Below are 20,923 nucleotides of genomic sequence, written 5' to 3' on the forward strand. Positions count from 1 at the left end.
TACACAGCAGTCTGATGTATCTAGTCAACATTTTCAAATTATGCTGTGACTGCTGTGTTTTCATGCCAAGTGGGAACCATAAGATCAGAGCTGAATGGAAAGTACAGTCATCAGCAGGTGAAGGGCAGACCTCCAGAGCAGCACTGTGCTGTGGTGATTTTGGGTAGGTGGCAGCAGTTAATATCAGGGCACGGTGCTTTATATGATGGATCTGATTAATTCAAACATGTTGGTGAGAATCTCGTGATAACAGAATACAATATTTTCAATGAATGTGCTTTTGAATAACAGAAAATGAAGACAAGAGGCACTCAAGAATTTGAAGGCAGAATTCTTGCGTCCTTGTCATGCCTCGTGTGCAATGTGAAATGCACAGATGCATCGACGGGTAAAGTGACAGTGGGGGGAACATGCTGGAGGTGTGTAACATTGGAACAGGTGAGGCGTAACAGAGCTCTGTGTGTCCGCGCAATGCCTGAGAGTGTGTGTATGTGAAGCTCCCACTGTGTGCTCACACAACATACCTCAACATTTACGCATAATGCAATCTGAGATGACGCAATTGGACATCAATATTATGTTGTTACAGATGCATTGCGTAGGTACAATGGCGTACGGACTCTGTGAGGGGCTTAGAACTAGGAGCAGAGACTAAAAGCTTGCATGATTAAACAGGTTTTGTTTTATTGTATTATCATAATGAGAAAGGCTGACTTTAGATAGCTCACTCTGAGTTTTTATGACCACTTTCACATGACAATCAAATATGACCAATGAGCAGTACAACTCCCCCCAAAAACTATCACAAATATATTACAATTGGAAAAATTGTCTGGGACATTGAACTCACTTGAACAGTCGTGCATTGCAGGCAACATGCTTACAAATTCAGTATTGTATTTTGCAGCGCCCCTGCCTTATGCCTAGTTTGCCTCTCTATGACACTGTTCTCCTGAGCTCAGCTAGTACTGTTGCCAGCCCGCCGAGGATATGTGCTGAATCAGATTGGAAGAATTAGCGTGCAAAACTCATTAGGCAGCCAGAACCCAAAGCAGGCTCCAGTATAAAGACTGTTGATTTGTCTTTGTTCATCGAAGAGGAGGAGAACAGAAGATTCTCCTTGCTTCATTTGGAGCCCAACATCTCTCTTGATTGAAGCGTTGCATTAGCAGAGCTAATGACACATACCCACATGTAGCACACACACATAAACACAGACGTTTATGAAATTGTGCACACTTAAGGCTTATTTAGAAACCAACACTTTAATGCACAGACACTTAAATGCACATCTGAATCCACTGAGGGCAACAAAAACACATGGTCACGCGAACAGACAATACACACAGTACCCTGACACACTCATACAGTCTAACAAGAGAATATGGGCACCATACCACAGTGAGGGTGCTCATTAGATGGGTGAGGATGTGATAGGTTGTGACTCCCTCTGACTGTTCCTCGAGGAAGAGGAGTCACTTGAGTGTGTCACTCTTTGTGAATATGCATTTTCAGCAAATTTTAAATAAAGTCTGAGGATATATGAATTGATGTGATGGGAATTCAACGCCCCCATACATATCAAGTTGTGAGTAAAAGTTGGTGTCTCTTTTTGGAGAAGGATGAATTTTCTTTGCAGTGGCATCTCAGGCAGCTAATTTATCCTGCATTTATGTGGACCTGTGGTGATTATTTCAAGCTTTTTTTTTAAAGCTTGAAATAATATTGTGTGAACAACGTACATGCTACAAAGATAATGTGTTGTCTGTTTTGACCCTGACTGAAATAGGCATAATCCTTATCCAGATCACCCTGCATGTATAGCAGCAAAAAATGTAAATGGTAAATGGATGGACTTGAGCTTATATAGCGCTATATAGTGCATCTGACCACACACATTAGTTCATACAGGAGAGAAAGCTTTCAGCTGCTCTGTTTGCAGTCATCCCACTTAATACTATATTGAAAGTTAAATATGAGAAAAACATGATACGCTATCTGGGATGTAATGAAAGGTTTCTTACCTTAAACCCATCCCAATTATTTATATAGTAATTGCACATGGTAGAATTACACCATATCTCAGAAGCAGCTGGTGCATTATTCTCCAAGGGGGCCACAGTTTCCCAGAGAGACCAGGCTGTTCTTCTTTATGCTTTAGCTTGATGCTAGTACAAAATGGAAATTGCCATTAATGGGCTAACAGAATTAGCATCGTGAACAAAGTAATTTTACCGGAAGAAACAATTTATTTTTCTTAACAATTTCTGTTCTTCACAAGATAATTTCACAATGTTAATAATGTTTGGTAAAATACATAGAGATGTTAAGTCTTTAAAGTCTGTCACACCAAAATTGTTTCATACGTCAAAAGTTAGTGCCCTGTGGGCTGAATGATCCGGGCTGGGGACACTTTCAACAGGGAGAATGGCATCCATCAATTGTCTACTTTCAGCACTGCGTAACTTTGGCAACTGGCCAAAGTGTGTACAACCTTCAGCTTATAAGAAGCCAGTTAGCAGGTCTATGTATTAAGTGATACAATGGCTGATTCTAAGAGACCGAAGAGAACGGTGAAGAGTTTGTGTGTCTTAAATAATTCTAGCTCATTACTGTTGAAGAAGAAACAGTGAGTAAAAACAGCCTCATACTTTTATTCCAATCAGGTGTATGGATATCTTCAGTATTTGTGCTTCAGCAACTTTATGACTGTAGAACCTTTGGTATGAATATATCATGCATCTGTAACACCTGCAACCACCACAGCAGCACACAGCACATGATGTTGTCTGACAAGACGAGGGGTTAATCTGTATTCTGAGTCCTGCTGTATAACTCCTCAGTCTGTCTGTCAGTTAGCTGTGATGTGTTAATGGACAGAATCATTCTGCAGTCATGGATTTCAATTAGGGCTTGAGACTGCGTGGTCTCGTGCCAGTTCTGGTTTTGTGGTTCATGTTTTAAAACTGTGTGTCTCACTCTCTCTCTCTCTCTCTCTCTCTCACACACACACGCACACACACACACACACACACACACACACACACACACACACACACACACACACACACACACACACACACACACACACACACACACACACACACACACACACTCACACACAGAGCTAAAGGGCTCCATGTAACAAGCTTACACTGTTCAGATAAGCCCATTTAGTCCACGCTGGTCTAATTGAATTTGTCTGCTCCAGACTGAAATGAGTGTGATTTGCTAGGAGTGTGTGTCTGTGTGTGTGTGTGTGTGTGTGTGTGTGTGTGTGTGTGTGTGTGTGTGTGTGTGTGTGTGTGTGTGTGTGTGTGTGTGTGTGTGTGTGTGTGTGTGTGTGTGTGTGTGTGTGTATTTCGGGGGTGTGTTGAATCACAGCGTGAACCTCGGCTGCTTTGGTGTCAAACTGGAATGTAATTTGTGCCCTCCAGAGATCCTGACTGTTTGAGGGAGGGCTGCTCACACTGACATTTTCCATCCTCCTCTAAACCTCTTCCTCTCACTCAGGTCTCCTCCTCCTGTCATTTCCTCTTCTTTCATATCCACCGGCTCCCCTTTCCTTTCCCTGTGTCTCTCTCTCCCTTTCATCTCTTGTGCTGTTTTGAGTCCAAGGATTTACTTTATGAGTTGCTGTTTGTTGTGTTGATGAGTCACAGAATTTGCACACAAATCAAGTCTGCACTATCAAGTTGTTTTTTTTATTATAAAATTCCAATCTCCAATTCCCCTGAATTTTGGACCAAAGATTTTCTACACAAAAACATCTAATATTGTGCATTGTTTCCCCTCATTTTTTTTTTGTTAAATCCCGTTTTTTTTACATCCCGCCATGATGACCTGGGATATGTACCACGAAGCGAGATTAGAGGTTAACATTAGTCTGTTGAGCCTAAAGTCAGAGATTTCTTGTGTCACGAAAAAGTTTCTCTTGTAACCTGACTAGATCACCATGGTAACCATAAACTGAAGTTATTTACAAATAAATAGGCTTTAAAGGCTTATCAATATTTTGATCCAGCAGATGTCGCCCTTGAGCACCAGCATGAAACCAAAACAACTCGTGCTGCATTGTTGTGTTAGCATGCTAATGCTAGCGCTCTTTATTATGCTGGTATCTTCACACTGCATGTAAATTTACCTGAAATGAGCGCGATCTAGAAACACAGTTAAGCAGTGAGTACAGTATGTTATTCTTCTTTTCTCTAGTCCCTCAATTAAACAACTTTTATACGTGAGGGAAGGAGTCAGCCGGCCGTCCCGGCGATGTAAACAAACTGAAGATAGGACTCTGAAAACTCTGAAAACATCACAGACAGTGGGACTCGGGTGTTACACCCATTGTAGACAGTCATGACTCACAGAGTTATTTTCAGAGGATATACTTGATTTCTATTACTTTTAAAGGGGTCATATTATGCTTTTTCTGGTTTTATATGCTCTTTAGTGTGTTTTCCATTTATCCTGTGCATGTTTAGGCACATCTATGTGCAAAAATTCAAAGTCTTCTCCTACGTCCTCCTGTTAGCTGTAGCATTAGCTGCATGTAACGCTCGGTTCTAGCCCCCCTCAATAAAAATTTGCCAATGTGACGTCTTGTCAGTGTGATATCACTGATCTAAGCCCATTGGCTTGTTGTGGCAAGCCCAGCAGTTAACTTCTGTAGCACGCCCACGATATGCCGTAGCCTGCGGTAGCACAGTAGTGCTAAGGTGCTAATGTTTTTGCTCGGCCCTCGGAGCCAGAGTGGCTGCATTCCCAATATGGTAAAAGAGGCGGGACATTTCTGAGAACCGTGCTGAGCGACTGACCAATTACGGCAGAGCCGACAGGCCGACCAATCGGATCAGACTTGACACACGTGGGGACTCTGAACGTGGGCACTTATCCATAGAGAGAGTCAGAAGCGAGCTGGTGCATGGAGCGGCAGTACATGAAAACAGACACTTTTTTAGAACTTTAGCTATTGTGAACATACTTTAGTAGGTACATAGATTAAATATATGAACCCCAAAAAGGGCATAATTTGACCTCTTTAAATGTGAAAAATCGCATATTAAACCTTTAAGGTCTAATTAAAGCATCTGATCATTCAGCTTGAATCTTGTTTTTCACTGTTTAAGTATAAGAGATGTTCTGTGTGAAATGGTCACATTAGAAATAAACACCAAGCATTGATGGTTTATCAAGAGGTAAAACTAACTTATTAACAAATATATAAATTAATACATTACATAAAATTCTATTTTTTGCAGTGTCCCCTGTTAAGTGCTATATCCTATACTGGGGATGGGGGAAAAGGTGTTGCACTATTGTGGTGAAAGTGGTTGTAACCGCTGTGCTGGAGGCGAACAAGTGTTCCAGTAAAAGTATCATGCACAGTCTTAGTTGTAGTTATTGAGCTAACTTTCCTCTCCTTCCATGCAGTGACTGATCTGTTTTGGTGCGGAAGAAGCATCAAATGTCGTGCTTCACACCCTTAAGTGAGCGTTGCACACAGCTTGAAGCAGAAAGTTCATAACAAGCTTTATGGTTCTTGATGTCGCTGAAAGCCTCTGTATGTTGAGTTTGCTTCGTGGCACAATCCTCTGATTTGATTGGCCCAAAACTTCACGAGCATCAACCAGGTTCTGTGATCTAACTTCATTAAAAGAATTTAGAGAAATCAGTCTTTGTCGGTTGAATAAGAAAGGAACATCAAAACACTCGCAATCTGCTTGGACCTTTGCAGTCTTTGCAGCTTGTGGCTGTTCTTCTTGTTATTGTTTTTCTGAGCTCACCTTCTTCATTATCTAAATTCCCCGTCCAGCTCATCACTCCTTTCATGTCCATCCTTAGCTTGCAAACCTCCTTCTGATCCGCTGCTTTATTGCCATTATTACTGTCTCTGAGAGAGTGCAATAAGTCAAAGTAAGCAAAAGTTCATTTTTCTATCAACATTTGTAAAAAAAAAAAAATTCAACATGCCAAAGCCCAGTTCAAAGAAGTTTTAGTGTAATTAATTTCCTTTTTCTTTCTGCCTTTGTCACTGATTAGATTTTTGTCTGTTGCCCACAGCCACAAAAGCCGCACATCTCTGAGCTCCAGTCAGCAGGTAAAGTGAGGTCACTGAAAAGCTTCTGATTTATAAAGAAATATCAGCAAATGGCTCGGAGGATTTGTGGCTCTTACATCACACCCAGGCAGTGTCACTTTGACAGCCGATTAAGGAGATGAGAAAGGCCTCTTTTGTCATCATTCATCTGCTAATGGACCCAGACTGAAACAGGCGTAATCCTCCACAATGGCCTCTGATTACCTTTACTGCTGAGCTTAAAGTCCCAGAGAAATGAACTGTTTCTGTTTAAACACATTTTACACAGTTTCACTGATGTAGCACCACATGGGTTTGAGTGGCACCAGACCTTTGCTGAGCCCACACATTGTGCACAGTTGCAAAATTACCTGCCTTAATTAATTCTTGGCTTTCTGTGTGTGTGTGTGTGTGTGTGTGTGTGTGTGTGTGTGTGTGTGTGTGTGTGTGTGTGTGTGTGCGCATGCGCATGCGTGTGTGTTTATGTTTGTGTTTGTGTAGAGGAGGAACAAGGTGTGTGCAGTAGAAATGCAAAGAGTGCATGCATTTAGGAGCACCATTTTTTTGTTTAAAAGGGTCAGGACCAGTATTCCCTGCAACAGATGGCCTGCATGAATGTTTTCATGTGTGTGCATGTGATAGTGTGTGAGCGTGCACGTGTGCGTGCATCTGTGAGTGTCAGTGTCCTAGGTGCAACTGAAAACACAGCAGTTTTTGTCAGGCTGGCCTGAGCTCATATTACTATGCATAAGCAGAAAGTGTCCTCCTGGTGAACTGAAGATACTCACAGTCAATCACAGAGTTCCACTCAAGGGGGCACACACAAAATATCACTGGTGCTGCTATTAATAAACATAATCCACATACTTCTGAATACCTGGAGCTTTTTGCTGTCACTTAAATAAACCTGAGTACAAACACATTTGGATTTCTCAGACTGATTGAACCACTTAAGAAGATCCGACTTCACTTTGCCCTGTATTTAAGATATCATAATAATCCTAACGTTTCTAAGAAATGTCCATATTCATTTGGAGGTACCTGTGTTATTACCTCTTACAGCCAGACAGCCATCACTGAAATATTGGCAGCTATTACAGGTTTAAAGGTCACTTTGCTTTATCACATAAGACTGAAATCTTTCTCTGTAAAATGGGCTTCTAGTTGTGCTTAAAGTGGTCACATCTATCACAAGATATCTGTCAGCTCCCCCCCTGACTTTCTGTATCCAGTTGTGAACATGGCAACTGCACATCAGTAGTTTATTGAGACTGACAACAGAAATATGGATGCCTGAGACTGCAAGTCTTGCTATACTGCTTGGTTAACAAAAACAGAGACTGCAATGTGATAATGAATGGTAAATGGAGTTCGATTGTATAGAGTAGTATTCTGACAACTCAAAATGCTTTTGCACTACACACTAATTCAGATTTAGTCAGCTTTAGGCTATAGGTGGAGTTTTAAAACGGTTGAACAGAACCAAGCTAGCAGTTTACCCCTATTCACAGTCATAGCTAAGCTAAGCCAACTCTTGGCTCTAGCTTTACTCTAGTTTACAGACATTAGATTAATATTGATTTACTTTAAGTTAAGAGGGATCCTTTATTTGAAGGGGGGGGGGCATTTTTGCCTTTGCTGATAGGACAGATAAAGAGAGACGGGAAATGTTGGGAGCAGAGAGTGTTACAAAACCGCTAGGCCATCCAGCCTCGATTAAAGATCTATTTGAATATAACTAGTGTCAGTGCTATAAATGGATGAAGTCTCTGATTTTTATTCCCACGTGCTCACATCAATCATACACTAGCAACCTTATTAACTAAAATGACACCATAGATATCTTTTGAAAAATAATTTTAATTGAACACAAAAAAAAAACGTTATTGAAGTAGTGTAAAACAAATTGGTAATGAGCATACCTTGTGGCACTCTGAGCAAAATCACACCCTTCACACACCCTAGAGTGCTGCATCACTCCCTTTGGGACCCACTGCTCTACATAATCTACAGACCTTGCCATGCACAGTTGGAATTGAGTTTACTTGAAATCAAATGTACTTTGTAAATCATTTTGCAGAGAAACACTTTCTACTATAGAAATATTCCCAGTGATAGTTTGAGTGAAGACCAGTCGTACCAGCCAGTACTTCAGTATCTGACAGAAATCATCAGTTTTAATGAGGTTGATCAATTGTTATGACTCATTTTCAGCCAATGCTACAATTGATTAAAAGGCTTCTTTTTATTAAGGCTGTCAAATTTGGATATATGAGAATACATTTCAATGTAGGGGATAAAGTCCATGGGTGATGATATCTGGGGAGATGAGGGGATTTTTTTTACCAGAATCCCACTGTGGCTCCTTCCCGCATGTCATTCCCCACTCTCTCTCCCTGATTTCCGACTCTATCCACTGTCCTATCTCTCCATTAAAGGCACAAAAAGCCCAAAAATAAAATATAAAAAAAAAAAAAGAATAAGGTGTAGAGCAGGGGTGTCAAAGTTCTATTGGGTCGGGGGTCAATAGAAAAAAAAAAAAAGACAAAAAAAGGTATTTGTATAGAAAACTGCATGTTAACGCATAAAATGTAAAAGTACGTCAAGCAGAGGGATTAACTCTGTCATTGCAAACTGCATGTTGGCACATGGAAATATTTAAATGTACCACATTACAGAAGACAACATCAATAATTATGTTTTGTTTGAGATTATTATATTATGTTTTAATATTGCTGTTCAAGCTTATAGAGACTTTGACACAGGTTACTCTCTACCTGCCCTGGGATCAGTGCATTACTAGAGAGAGAGAGAGAGAGAGAGAGAGAGAGAGAGAGAGAGAGAGAGAGAGAGAGAGAGAAGCCACAGCACAGTTTGCACTCGTTAAGGTTCATTACAGATAAAACCTGCTCACATGAATAAGTTGTTTCCAAACCAACAGACATGAATTGATCCTTCAGCGTTGATCACTGCAGTCTGATCTGCTCCGTGTGGAGTGCACGTTCTTCAACTAAGTAAACTCAGTTAAACCACTTTTGATTTGACCCCTGCAGTCCGTTCTTCTCCGTGTCTGCACTATCGTGATGTAACTCTGTCACTGACTTTATGCGCCATGAATCTGTGTCATCTCCGTGCACAAATCGAAGAAGCATTTTAGCGCTGCTCCACGGTTAAACCAGCGGACCTCTGTATGATCGGACAGCCTGTGCGTGATATCGTGTTTGGATAAGAATGAAATGTTCAGTAATAGTTATATTTTTACAGTCTGATGAAAGCTGGTGATGAAGGCGCAACCGCAGTCTACTGCATTTAGAAGTGATGTCGCGCTGAAACTTTTAGGTGATCAACACAACACGTTCACCTTTGCAAAATGAACGAAGCATTAAGGCTCACTTAGCCTCAGGCTCTTAAGCTGTGCTGTGAAGGCTAGCACTTGAATCACACCAATTAAATTCCGATGGTGGTAAAGCAATGCTTGTAATGTGATAACTGGATAAATTGGCACGGAAAATGAGTCGTGCAAAATGATGTACAAATAAGCAGGGAAAAGAGTCGATTCTGGTCTAATATTTCCACCTGATCTATTTCTCTTCCCCAGTTTATTAAGTCCCCTCAATTTGTTGATTTCAAAGTTGTATTTAAAAATCTTCTGCAGCAGTAATAATGATATTTCCCCCGTGGGCATCATTAAACTCACGTCTAAAATCATCTCTTCTACACCATGTGCGTGTGTGTTCACTCATCCAGCACTGGTTTGTCAGGATGAAGGTCCAGTAGGGCAGAATGAAGGGACAGTTCACTGGCTCGTATCCCGGTTTGAATCCCCCGCAGGCTAGATTGGGACAGACGTTCATGACCCTCAAGGCCAGCTAACCCCGCTACAATCTGTTCCCCTAGCTAGAGACAACTGGTGTTTCTGTGTGTGTGTGTGTGTGTGTGTGTGTGTGTGTGTGTGTGTGTGCGTGTGTGTGTGTGTGTGTGTGTGTGTGTGTGTGTGTGTGTGTGTGTGTGTGTGTGAGATAGAAAACCGGAAATAAAATTGCGTGTGTGTCAATATGATACTGTGTGTGTTTTCAGGCGGAAGTAAGAGCGTCCTTGTTTTACACCGAGAGAGACAGAAAACGCTAGCGTAGTTCACCTCAGAGACTTTTGGATTTAATCTTACTGAAAAAAAGACTTAAGACTGTGGGACCACTAACAATGTGTTTGACGCATGGTGACAGGCTGACGCAGGCTGTGAGTGTGTGTGTGTGAAAATAGTGAGTATTTACCTTGGTGATGTGTCATAACAGCTGAAGGTCACTGTGTCTTTCAGGAAGCACTGCGAGTAACTCTTGAAGCACGCATACCTTTCTTTCTTCTCACATCATTTTAGTTCTTTATCCCCCCCACTCAATCCAAATCTTATTGTCCTTATTGCCACTTCTCTGACCCTAAAGACAGATTTCAGTCACACACACATCAACTGATTCATACGAAAAACCTCTTCCTACTACCGTTAAAAAAAAAAAAAAAGCAAAATTATAATACAAAGAAATGGCTGACAGCTTTCTAAACCATGGTTGTGTTTAGGCACAGTATACTCAGTGCTATAGATTTACTTCTTTTTTTTTATTGATCCCCACAAGGGGAACTTCAGTTTTTACACTCTGTAAGTCATGCAACACACACATCGGCTGAAATACACACATGCACAAACAGGATCTGATGCTGATGGTGGGGAGGGGGTTGGCTGCCTTGCTCAGGGGCAGCTCAGTAGTGCTCAGGAAGTGATCTGGCACCTCTCCAGCTACCAGACCAACTTCCATATTTGGTCCACACTGGGACTTGAACCAGCAACCCTCTGGTTCCCAACCCAAGTCCATACAGACTGAGCTACTGCTGCCCAAAATACTGCCTATAGGGCAGTATACTAAAGTGCTTTCAATATGCACATCCTGAGTTGTCACCATAGACTGTAAATATTAATGGAGGAAGCCTGAGTGACGTCACCCATCTGTTACTGCAGGGGGCGCTCTGGAGTCCCATCGATGTCGGTCGCCATGCTGGAACGCGCCTTATTAATTTAAAATCAAAATGGATGTGTTTTAAAAGAAATTAACTCCTGTGCCGATCGAGACATGAGCTTATCAGATCAATTTTGTTTTCTGAACCAGGCTGTTAATTAACAGGCCTCTGTTAATTTGGGATGTGACATTTTGAATAGGGGGTTGTGTATGTCACTTCCTGTGCTTCTGCAGGCAGCCTCAAGCGGACCCTCCACGAGGGAAGCCATTATAGCACATTTATGTAACTGTGTGTCATTGCTGTAAGATCCAGATGAAGTCTGATGAAACTTTTACATTTTCAAAGTATGTAAAAAAAATATGTATTTTCTAAGGTCAGTGGACTAATTTCTACTTTAAAAACTTTGTCACTGTTCTCCATCATAAAGGAAAAAAAAACTTAATAACCAGCTCCCACCCGACTTGATTAACAACCCCGGCACACACAGAGGGGACACAGCCTTTTATAATAGATCACTCAAACAGACCTGGAAGTCACAAGTTCAGTTCTGTGAGCATAATAATGAAGCAAGGAATCATCTGAAGATTTTCAGAGAGGAGGTGTAGAGGACAAAATGTGTTAAGGTGGGTCAGCACATCGAGCCACATGGTATGACTAGGAGGAGGGGGGGGGGGACTTACATTTGGAACTAAGTTTACTTCCCAGGCCCTGCAGAAGAGCCCATGAGCTAAGCACCGTTTCAACAACGGGATAAGACACACTAAGGATGTACAGCATTAAGCTCTGTATGTATCTATGGTGTGAACTTGCAGACCTATATCTGAAAGTACTAATCCCTATACTGAGTCTGTTACATGCACAATTAAGTATACAAGCAGTGGAGGATAATTACTTTATCGACAGAAGTCAGCAAGTGGCAAGTGGTTTCATGTTGTACATCTATTTCAAAATCTTTAACTCCTTCAGCTGGCACGTCTCCTCCTCTGTCTCCTCCTCTGTCTCCTCCTCTGTCTCTTCCTCTGTCTCCTCCTCTGTCTCCTCCTCCGTCTCTTCCTCCGTCTCCTCCTCCGCCTCCTCCTCTGTCTCTTCCTTTGTCTCCTCCTCTGTCTCTTGTCTCTTCCTCTGTCTCCTCCTCTGTCTCCTCCTCTGTCTCTTCCTCCGTCTCCTCCTCTGTCTCCTCCTCTGTCTCCTCTTCTGTCCAAACAAATAGTTCTCGCTTCAGCACTCGCCATATTGATACAGTTGTCTTGTTTTCTTCCTCACTTTCTTCTACGTATTTATTCAGTTGGACTTTTAGATCAAATCCCAGCTCAGGATTGTGCTGTCAGTACAGCTCAATCAAAGAGTAAATCGACTCCCAACTGCATTATCTATGAATTCAGTCAGATTAACGCGTATACATGTTTTTTTAAAAGTCCAGTTTTAGTCGGACAAACACGATATATCCGATAGATTTTGACATCATATTAACGTTCTGACTCAGACTTTTATTTTCATTTGGCCTTTACAAATATACAATTGAAACGTTGACCTTATGTATGTGCTATGAATATGAGGAGAAAGATTCTTTTTATATGGATTTCGAGAACGTTACTAGAAAACGCGAATGTCAGAAATGACTTCCTCTTTGTTTAAAAAAAAATCTTCCTCTATTTATTTTTTTTATTAAACCTACTAATACTGAAACTAAAGTTGAAGATTCTTCCATCAGTCTACTTACATTCTTGAAATGCTAAAAAAATAATCTTTACTGTTTTCTCCTCGTGTTGTCTTTTAGGCCTTTTAAACTAACTGATGACAAAGAGCACGTATAGAAAAGAGAAGTAGTACTGGTATACTACATACAGTAGCAATTGTGTTTTTCACATGACATGGCCTGTTGTGTGTGCATGTGTGCTTAATGTAGATATAAATCACCTAGAAAATGATGTAACCGTGACATGAAAGGGTTAAACACACCTGCAGCCCCCTCAGAGATGGAGGCACGAGCAGAGTGTGAGTGAGTGAGTGAGTGACAGGCAGAGAGCGAGCGGATGCATCTGCGTCTGTTCCTGTGTGTGTACGGTTTATTCTCCAGGGTTCAGACTCTGCATAGCGCGTCAGGGTATTTTTGAGGCTCGTCTTCAAGCCTGGCTGAAGTGGCAAAGCTGTGAAACAGGGATGTGTGGGGGGAGGGGTCTGCACACGTTTTACTTCCTGCTCTTGCTGTCAGTATATGCTTCTGTGTTGTAGGTGGGTCAGCGCTAAGCACAGATGAATGAGCTGCATGGAGAAAGAATAGCAAACATACATTTCTACCGTGTTCCTCTCTTAAAAACAGATGAAACCACCCTGATACTCAGTATTTCTCATTGTTATATGGACTTACAAGGCCTTTAACATAAGGCTAGTTTACAGCATTAAAGGCCCCATCAAACAAAGTGTGGCAGGTAAGTTTGACATTAAGTGCCCAAGCCAGAAAGTGTCCTTCTTTTGTTGCTATAGGCAACTGCAAAATCAGCTGTCAAACACTTCTCACAGGTCCATACTTTGTGTCTTCACTGAAAAGAATAGCCTCTCAGTGTTTTTTTTTTCAGATGTTTGAAATCACATGACCACTTGTGCAGCAGCTTCTTTACATGCTGATCGTTATATCACCATGAAGAGTCTTACTTAGTGATTGGATGTACCTGTGGAGGTAACCACATGGAGAGTAACTCAACATGTCTCACTTTGTACTGAAAAAAGTCATTGATGAATTGAGTCTGTTCAGCCCAACTATGAGTCAATAATATTCTTAATCAGTGTTTGGAGAACATTTCTCTCTTTTCTCCTCAGCTTGAGAAACTCTTCATCCTGTTAAAAGTCCTCCTCACTACTCCTAACAGTTTTAAACCTGAGGAGCTCTCTTAAAGGTTAAGACACTTTGTGAATAACTTTTATCTTTACAATGATCTAGTCTTAACTTTGAGGGAGAGTTTTTAGAAAATGTCATGATTCTAACAATGTTCTTAGACTCTTGTCACTAGGAGTAACTCTTAAGAGGCTTCGTGAATACGGCCCCAGGTCTCTAATCAGTGTACTCAGTCTGAGTTTGTTTGTCTGAAGCCACTGAAGGCTTAGCCTGAAACGTCTGCAAGAAAAAAAGTGAACCTTTAGGATTTTGTTGTGCTGTCCTCAAATACTTTCAGTACACAAGATATACACTTCATCACCCCAACCCATCCTCTCTGGGTGACTTTTCCTGAATATTTCCTGCTGTGCTCTCACATTTGCCAACCCTAAAACATTTCAAGAAGTTTTCAGGAGTTTTGTTCAGGAGTACACTTTCTGACTATAAGCAAAATACAGCGGAAATGCTCATCTGTAGTTGTGAATCAGGCAAGGTTCATAAATTTGTGAAATACAAATTGATTAAAAGGATGAACACTTTATGAAAATCTGTTAACACATATTTATTTAACAACACATTATAACTCAGCATTCAATCGCTTCATCCTGCTGTACTGTGAATGTGTGCATTCTCTCACTGTGATACATTTCATCTCCACCTCCAGCATCAAATGTACCATTCTGCACATGTCAGCAACTTTGTCTGAAGGTTCATATAGCAGTGAGGTTTGTTTTCCAGCTATTCAGCATTGAAGTATGAAATCTTGTCTCTTTTGATGCCAGTTTGAGGTAAATAACCATCGCTTGTGTTAACTTGTGGTGGTAAATATGTGCCTAATGCATCAATCCTCAACTTTTAGAGTTTAAACAAAACCATTGGTTGGGTCTGGCTTTTCATCTGAGACCAGGTTGCCCTTTGAATGACACCAAAAGCATAATATATCATGATTTGGATGTGTGCAGTGGTAGGCGCAGTTGCCTCACAGCGTGGAGGTTCCTGGGTCAAATCCCAGTTGGACAGGAGCCTCTCTGTGTGGAGTCTGCATGTTCTCCCTGTACATGCTTGGGTTCTCTTCTGGTACTCCGGCTTCCTCATACAGTCCAAAGACTTGCTCGTTAGTTTAACTGCTGACTCTAAAATCTCCCGTAGGTGTGAATGTGAGTGTGGCTGGTTATCTGTCTCTGTGTGGCGGCCCTGTGATTGACTGACGAGCAGTCCAGGATGTACCGCACCATTCGCCCAAAGCGCCCCCATCCTGAAAATCCTGAAATGGAAAAGCGGTATAGATAGTGGATAGATGGATACAATTTTGTGATTTTTAAAACAAATAAGAGACTATTGTAACAGATCAATTTGTCTTCATATTGAAATCAATAAACTTTTATTATCCTTAATTGTGTCCAGAGCATTAGCAAGCTGATAGGGGAAATACCCTCATTTTAAATCAGCCTCACTTAAATGAGCATCTGCCTCGAGCGTCATTACAGGTTTTATGACAGCAGCACGATCTCCAGCCTACATTTAAACACGCAGGGAAACACAGACCATGCATGCACGACGGTCAGTTCTGTCACCACTGAAGTTGATATCAGACAGAGAAAAACTGGCGGTTTATGTTTGCACCATTGAATGTGGCAGCATGATGTGCCTCAGGTCACATAGTTGGCATACTGCATTTGTGCACATCTCCGTGATGTTAACACGATATTGCAGATTTATAGTTTACGGATCTACAATGTTCAAACTATCTTGTTATTAGTCAAGTAGATCATTTGAACAACCAGCCAAGACATGCCTGTATATTGCTGCATGTTGAGGATCTCCTGTAAAATGCTCGCTCTGCTGAGGCTCTGATTGTTGATCCAACTTTAAGAAACTTGAAGGAAAGAATTCCACCACAGACTGACCTATGGTAATGTTGTGATCTGTTATTTTAAACCCATAAACTGCAATCGAAATCTCTTTGAATCCACCAGTCCCTAGAAACAGAGATGGACATTTTGATCTTGCAGATCATGGGAGTTGCTGATCTAACTGCTGCCTATTTTGCTTAGTAAGTCTTATTTTGCGACATTGTCAACCTGTTGGTTTAGAGTCTAAAATCACCTCTGTAACACACAACAACACAAAGAAACTAACTGATCGAGGCGTTGGTAGACCAGAAAATCCATTTTTTTACGTTAATATTTTTGTTAAAGTACAGACTTCATTCCCCAGAAATAAAACAGGCTGATGGAACATACAATAGTTCTTTTTAAAAGAAATAGGATTTCTCTCAGAGGGGGGTACAATCACAATTTGTAGGTGGAATCATTTCCCAGTAGCAGCCAGGTTGGTTAGAAAGTTAAGGATGTAACGAAACACTCTTCTCACGGTACATATAACAGAACAGGCTTCATTATATAATAAGTATAACAGTTTGTAATGATTTTCTTATTTTGATGTAGACATGAGCTTGAGGTCAATCCATGACAGAATCTGATTCGCTTTTTTTACATTCTGCATCACGTTGGTCTTGCTATATGTGTCATTTATCACACTCTTGCAGTATAGTTTAGCTTAGTCTTGGATTAATTGATTAAGCTGAAAAGATAAAAGGGGTAGGACTGAAAAAGTTATTTAACTTCATCCTACACCCTTTTTCAAACATGGACTGGTTAAGGAAAAAAAAACGAGCCACTACAGAAAGTATGCTTTGATTGCTGTTTACTTTGATGTAATGTATATTTTTATTTTATTTTTAAAACATGTTCGAAATAAAAAAAATGAAATCTGCACTCTGTTTTTGTCTTTCCCGCTATCTGCTCACCTCGCATCTACGCCTGCTTTCAAACAAAACACATATTCTAAACCTCAAAATCTTCATTCACTTCCGTCATGTCTGTAGGCTTTTTTTCTAAAGCAACTGATGTCGTAAATTGAAGCTAAAAGCAGAAAGCGCTCTCTGATGGTAAATTCCAATTATTGCAATATATATTTCTTGTCAAATTGATTAAAAATTGTCTATATTTGTATCAGTTGTAGATTGTATTGCAAGTGTCGTTGCATCCCTTGCAACCAGAATTTGGAGCACACAGAGGAAATCTTCAGGATCACTGTTGAAATGAGACTCCTCTCTTTTACAGCTTCTTGTTTCATGATGTGAATTCCACATAAAGATATTGCCTGCTGCAGGTTTATTGTATATTACATGTAATGTGGCGCCTCTTTTTATGACCAAGTGGGTCAGGAAGGTGGCGGAGCCTCGGGATATTTGGCAGGAAAGTCATTAACTTTGACCTGAGGGCCCTGGTGGATTATGGGATACTTGCAGTGCAGCATAATCAGGGACACACACTTTCACAAGAGTCCGGATCCACTGTTGCAAGTGCACACACGCACACACACACGCACACACACACGCACACACACACACACACACACACACACACACACACACACACACGCACACACACACACGCACACACACACACACACACACACACACACACACGCACACGCACACACACACACGCACACACACACGCACACACACACACACACACACACACACACAAACACACACTCAGTGGTGACACACCCTGGGAGGTCAGCAAAAGTCTGTGGCAAAGTTTGACGGCTATGGCAGCTTGCGTGGGCGTGGTCAAGTGGCGCTTGTGAGTCATTGTGTGTGAACTTGTGTTATTTGAGGCTGTGTGTGTGTGTGTCTCTCCCGCTTTGTGTGTGTGTGTGTCTCTCCCGCTTTGTGTGTGTGTGTGTGTGTGTGTGTGTGTGTGTGTGTGTGTGTGTGTGTGTGTGTGTGCGTGCGTGTGTGTGTGCGATCAGAGGTCCTGCATGTGTTCAGGACAGGCCTTCTAACTAGGCCAACAGCTGCTTCCCCGGCAATTCATCTCCAGTCAGCTTTGAAGCCCTTTTTTCCTCGTATTACCGCACAACACGGAAACGTTTTTGCATTTAAATGGAGCTCACATTTGAAGAACGCTGCCCATCACACACATGTACGCACGCCACATTTACAAGTGCACGCATGAACTCACATATATTACCATCCCCTTTGTAGAAGAAATTTGAAACACAAGTGCCCAGGTGTTTGCTCCGAGCCTTCTCTCTATGAGTTATGTATTCAAATAGATGCAGCATATTCAGCCTGCGCGCATGTGTGTGTGCGTGTGTATTTTAGCGTAGGTGTGCACCACCGAAATTAGACTCTGAATTCAGAAAAGCTGCCGCTGTGTCCCTCCACCACCTTTGTGTGTGTGTGTGTGTGTGTGTGTGTGTGTGTGTGTGTGGCTTCACTTTGATGGTGGACAGGAGGTCTGTTCTCTTGTTCAAAGAGATCCTTCATCTCTCTTCTCTTTGGTCTGTGCTATCTCAACAAAAGGAAAGGAAGACAAAAAGAACTATCAAGAAAAGAGGCTGGTACACACACACACACACACACACGAAGACACAACCTTACTAGCCTCCATTCTCTTGCTTCCTGACACTCGTCTCTCTCCCTGTCTCTTCCTTCCTCCGTCCATCACTCCAACACACATCGAGGTGCACTGAAGCGAGGCAGAGAACACAGCTGTGAACTAACCCAGAGGCCCATGCTTCTTTGCCCGTTTGTGTGCATTCATGTGTATGTGTGAGTGTGTCTTTGACAGCCTGGCCCACTGAGACAACACGTAAAGCAGGTCAACATTAGAACGAGGGCAGTGTGACTGAATGGTTTTTACGAGAGGTGGAGCTAAACAGGTTGATCCAAAGATTTGACGGAGTTTGCTCGAATTAGGATATCCTGCTCCTTCACTCTCACACACACACACGCGAGTGGTTAAGCTATGTTTGAAGGTTGATAAATGACCACAGTGGTCAGCCTCCCTTCCTCTCCAGCTGCTGTGCCACATGCTCACTTTGGAGTTGTACAACATGTACCGCAGGCCTCGAGTCAAAGCATGGTAAACTGGTGGAAGCAGCTGGTTTCTCTGCAGCAGTCTGTTCACTGCAGCCTTAAAGTTTTTATTCAAATAAACTTCACAAAAAGAACAACACTGCAATTTAGCGATACGCTTTAATTCATAAAAGATACAGACAATATCCAAAAGATTACATTCTATAATTAAATATGCCACTTGATGAACAAGACTGGACCCTGAGATATCCTAATTCTGGGTACCAAGCCATGACAAAAACATAAAATCCTAAAAATGATTTTCATAAATGATCTTGACATATTTGAGGTGCAATTTTGATGTGTGCAGGGTCATATATGTAATATCCAAGCAAATTAATAACTAGAATTCTAGTATTGAATATTCAACATATTAGGCTCAACAAACAATGTTATGTTGGCATCTTACTCACATTAGTCAACATGCTATCCCCTCATGTGAATGCTGACTCAAGTGAAAATGATACGATCTTGTTTTTTTTTTAATCTCCAACTATATGCAGGTGCTATTGTCACCACCAAAATGACTATAGGTTAAACTAATATATAATTGTTTTATCAATTTTAATTGATATCAGTTAAATGTTGTGTGTAAGGCAGCTGTCTGCCACTAGTCATGGCTATAGCTACTACCCAGATGTAGACTAGCATAGTCAACAGATGGTATCTTGGAGCCTCTAGTGGTTTGGCAGTATTTTGATCTAGAAAATGGAGATTAAGTTGTACAGTATGAAGGCTTTGTCCGTCAAAACTGTCATGTAATCATTGGACCGGAGTAATACGTAAACCATATTCAGGCATGTGGACAATAACCTGCAAGGAGGCCTGAACGTTAGCGGTGCTAAAGTTGCTAATGTTAGCCACACTCGCCAAAAAAAATGTGACATTGTTTACCTGCAGATGCTGTGAACTCATGTTGAGATGTGTCAAATAAATGGTCTTCAATTTTGACTCTTTCTGAGGTTTTTCTTAAGTTTAAACGTCTTGACTATTTTTTTGTTCAATTATATTTTATTGGCAGGGAATTTGGTCGCAAGGGACATCCCCAAACTAGAGCCAATCTCTGCCGTACACATGATATATGGCACACCCTCTATGGTTTATCCATATATGCATACATACGTCTGACATAAAGAGAAGACCCCTGCTGGCAAACAGCATGTGGACATGAAAAGAAATCTTTGTGTGATGTGTAAAACACTGAAGTGTTTGGCTGACACTCATAGCTCCCTCTGAGGACACAAAAAACAGCTGCTGGCAGTGAAACAGCAGAAATCACCAGATATTTAGATGACAGTGTGATTATGTGTGTGGTATGAAGTGAAGCTCCTTATCTAAGAACTGCCACATTATTCAGCTGAAAGTGAGCTGCTATGATACTGTAAGGGTCACAACTGGAGACGGATTAAAAACCAGCTTCCACTCCCTCCTTGTGGCAGACATACATTTTTAATTGACAGTTCGTTTTTAAAATCATTTATTTCCAAATCATGCTCCTCTCTTAGCTGAATGCAAAGGATTTCAAAAAGACATTTCGCAGCAGGAACAGATTCAGACATGCTGACATATTTATAGTAACTGTCACAAAATGAACTGACAGGAGAGGATGATGGGTAACAGGAAGTGCTGCCAGTGGCTGCCCATCCAAGACAGGCATTAAAGTGGATTGACAGAAAGAGAAAGTGTTGTGCTGTAGAGTCAGTGAAGCAGATCAGAGTGAGGAGATCCACCTTTCACTGTGAGTGTGTGTTGGGAAAATTGACGAAGATGATTAAGTACACGGCCACTCACAATATACTCACACACAGATTTGACAGTGAGTGCTGCCACAGTTTTGATTATTAATTGTTTTCTCTGTGTTTCTTTGCAGCTCTGATTTCTGCTGGTTGCTGCACCAACTCCTGTAGAAGTGTAAAGCTCTGGGACAGGTGAGTCACAAGCACACACACATTCAAGACAGCACACGTTCTGTAAGATAACTAGAATATAATATTGGCCAAAAAAAGCTTATTATTCATCATATTTCATATTG

At 41.3% G+C, this 20,923-nt stretch overlaps 1 protein-coding gene across 2 annotated transcripts in view; it reads left to right on the plus strand.

The window, feature by feature from the left end:
• Window positions 1-20,923, plus strand: part of LOC109996788 (coiled-coil domain-containing protein 85A) — a 40,823-nt gene that overhangs the window by 14,333 nt on the left and 5,567 nt on the right. For both annotated transcript variants that reach the window (XR_002278514.3, XM_020651079.3), the window contains exon 3: window positions 20,762-20,819. Coding sequence is in view for 1 of the 2 variants with exons in the window: in XM_020651079.3 (XP_020506735.1) it covers window positions 20,762-20,819 (58 nt within the window). In the remaining variant the exon portion in view is untranslated. The remainder of the gene's footprint in view (window positions 1-20,761; window positions 20,820-20,923) is intronic.

Source organism: Labrus bergylta, chromosome 10, assembly GCF_963930695.1.
Source record: "Labrus bergylta chromosome 10, fLabBer1.1, whole genome shotgun sequence".
In the NCBI taxonomy this organism is placed as follows: Eukaryota; Metazoa; Chordata; class Actinopteri; order Labriformes; family Labridae; genus Labrus; species Labrus bergylta.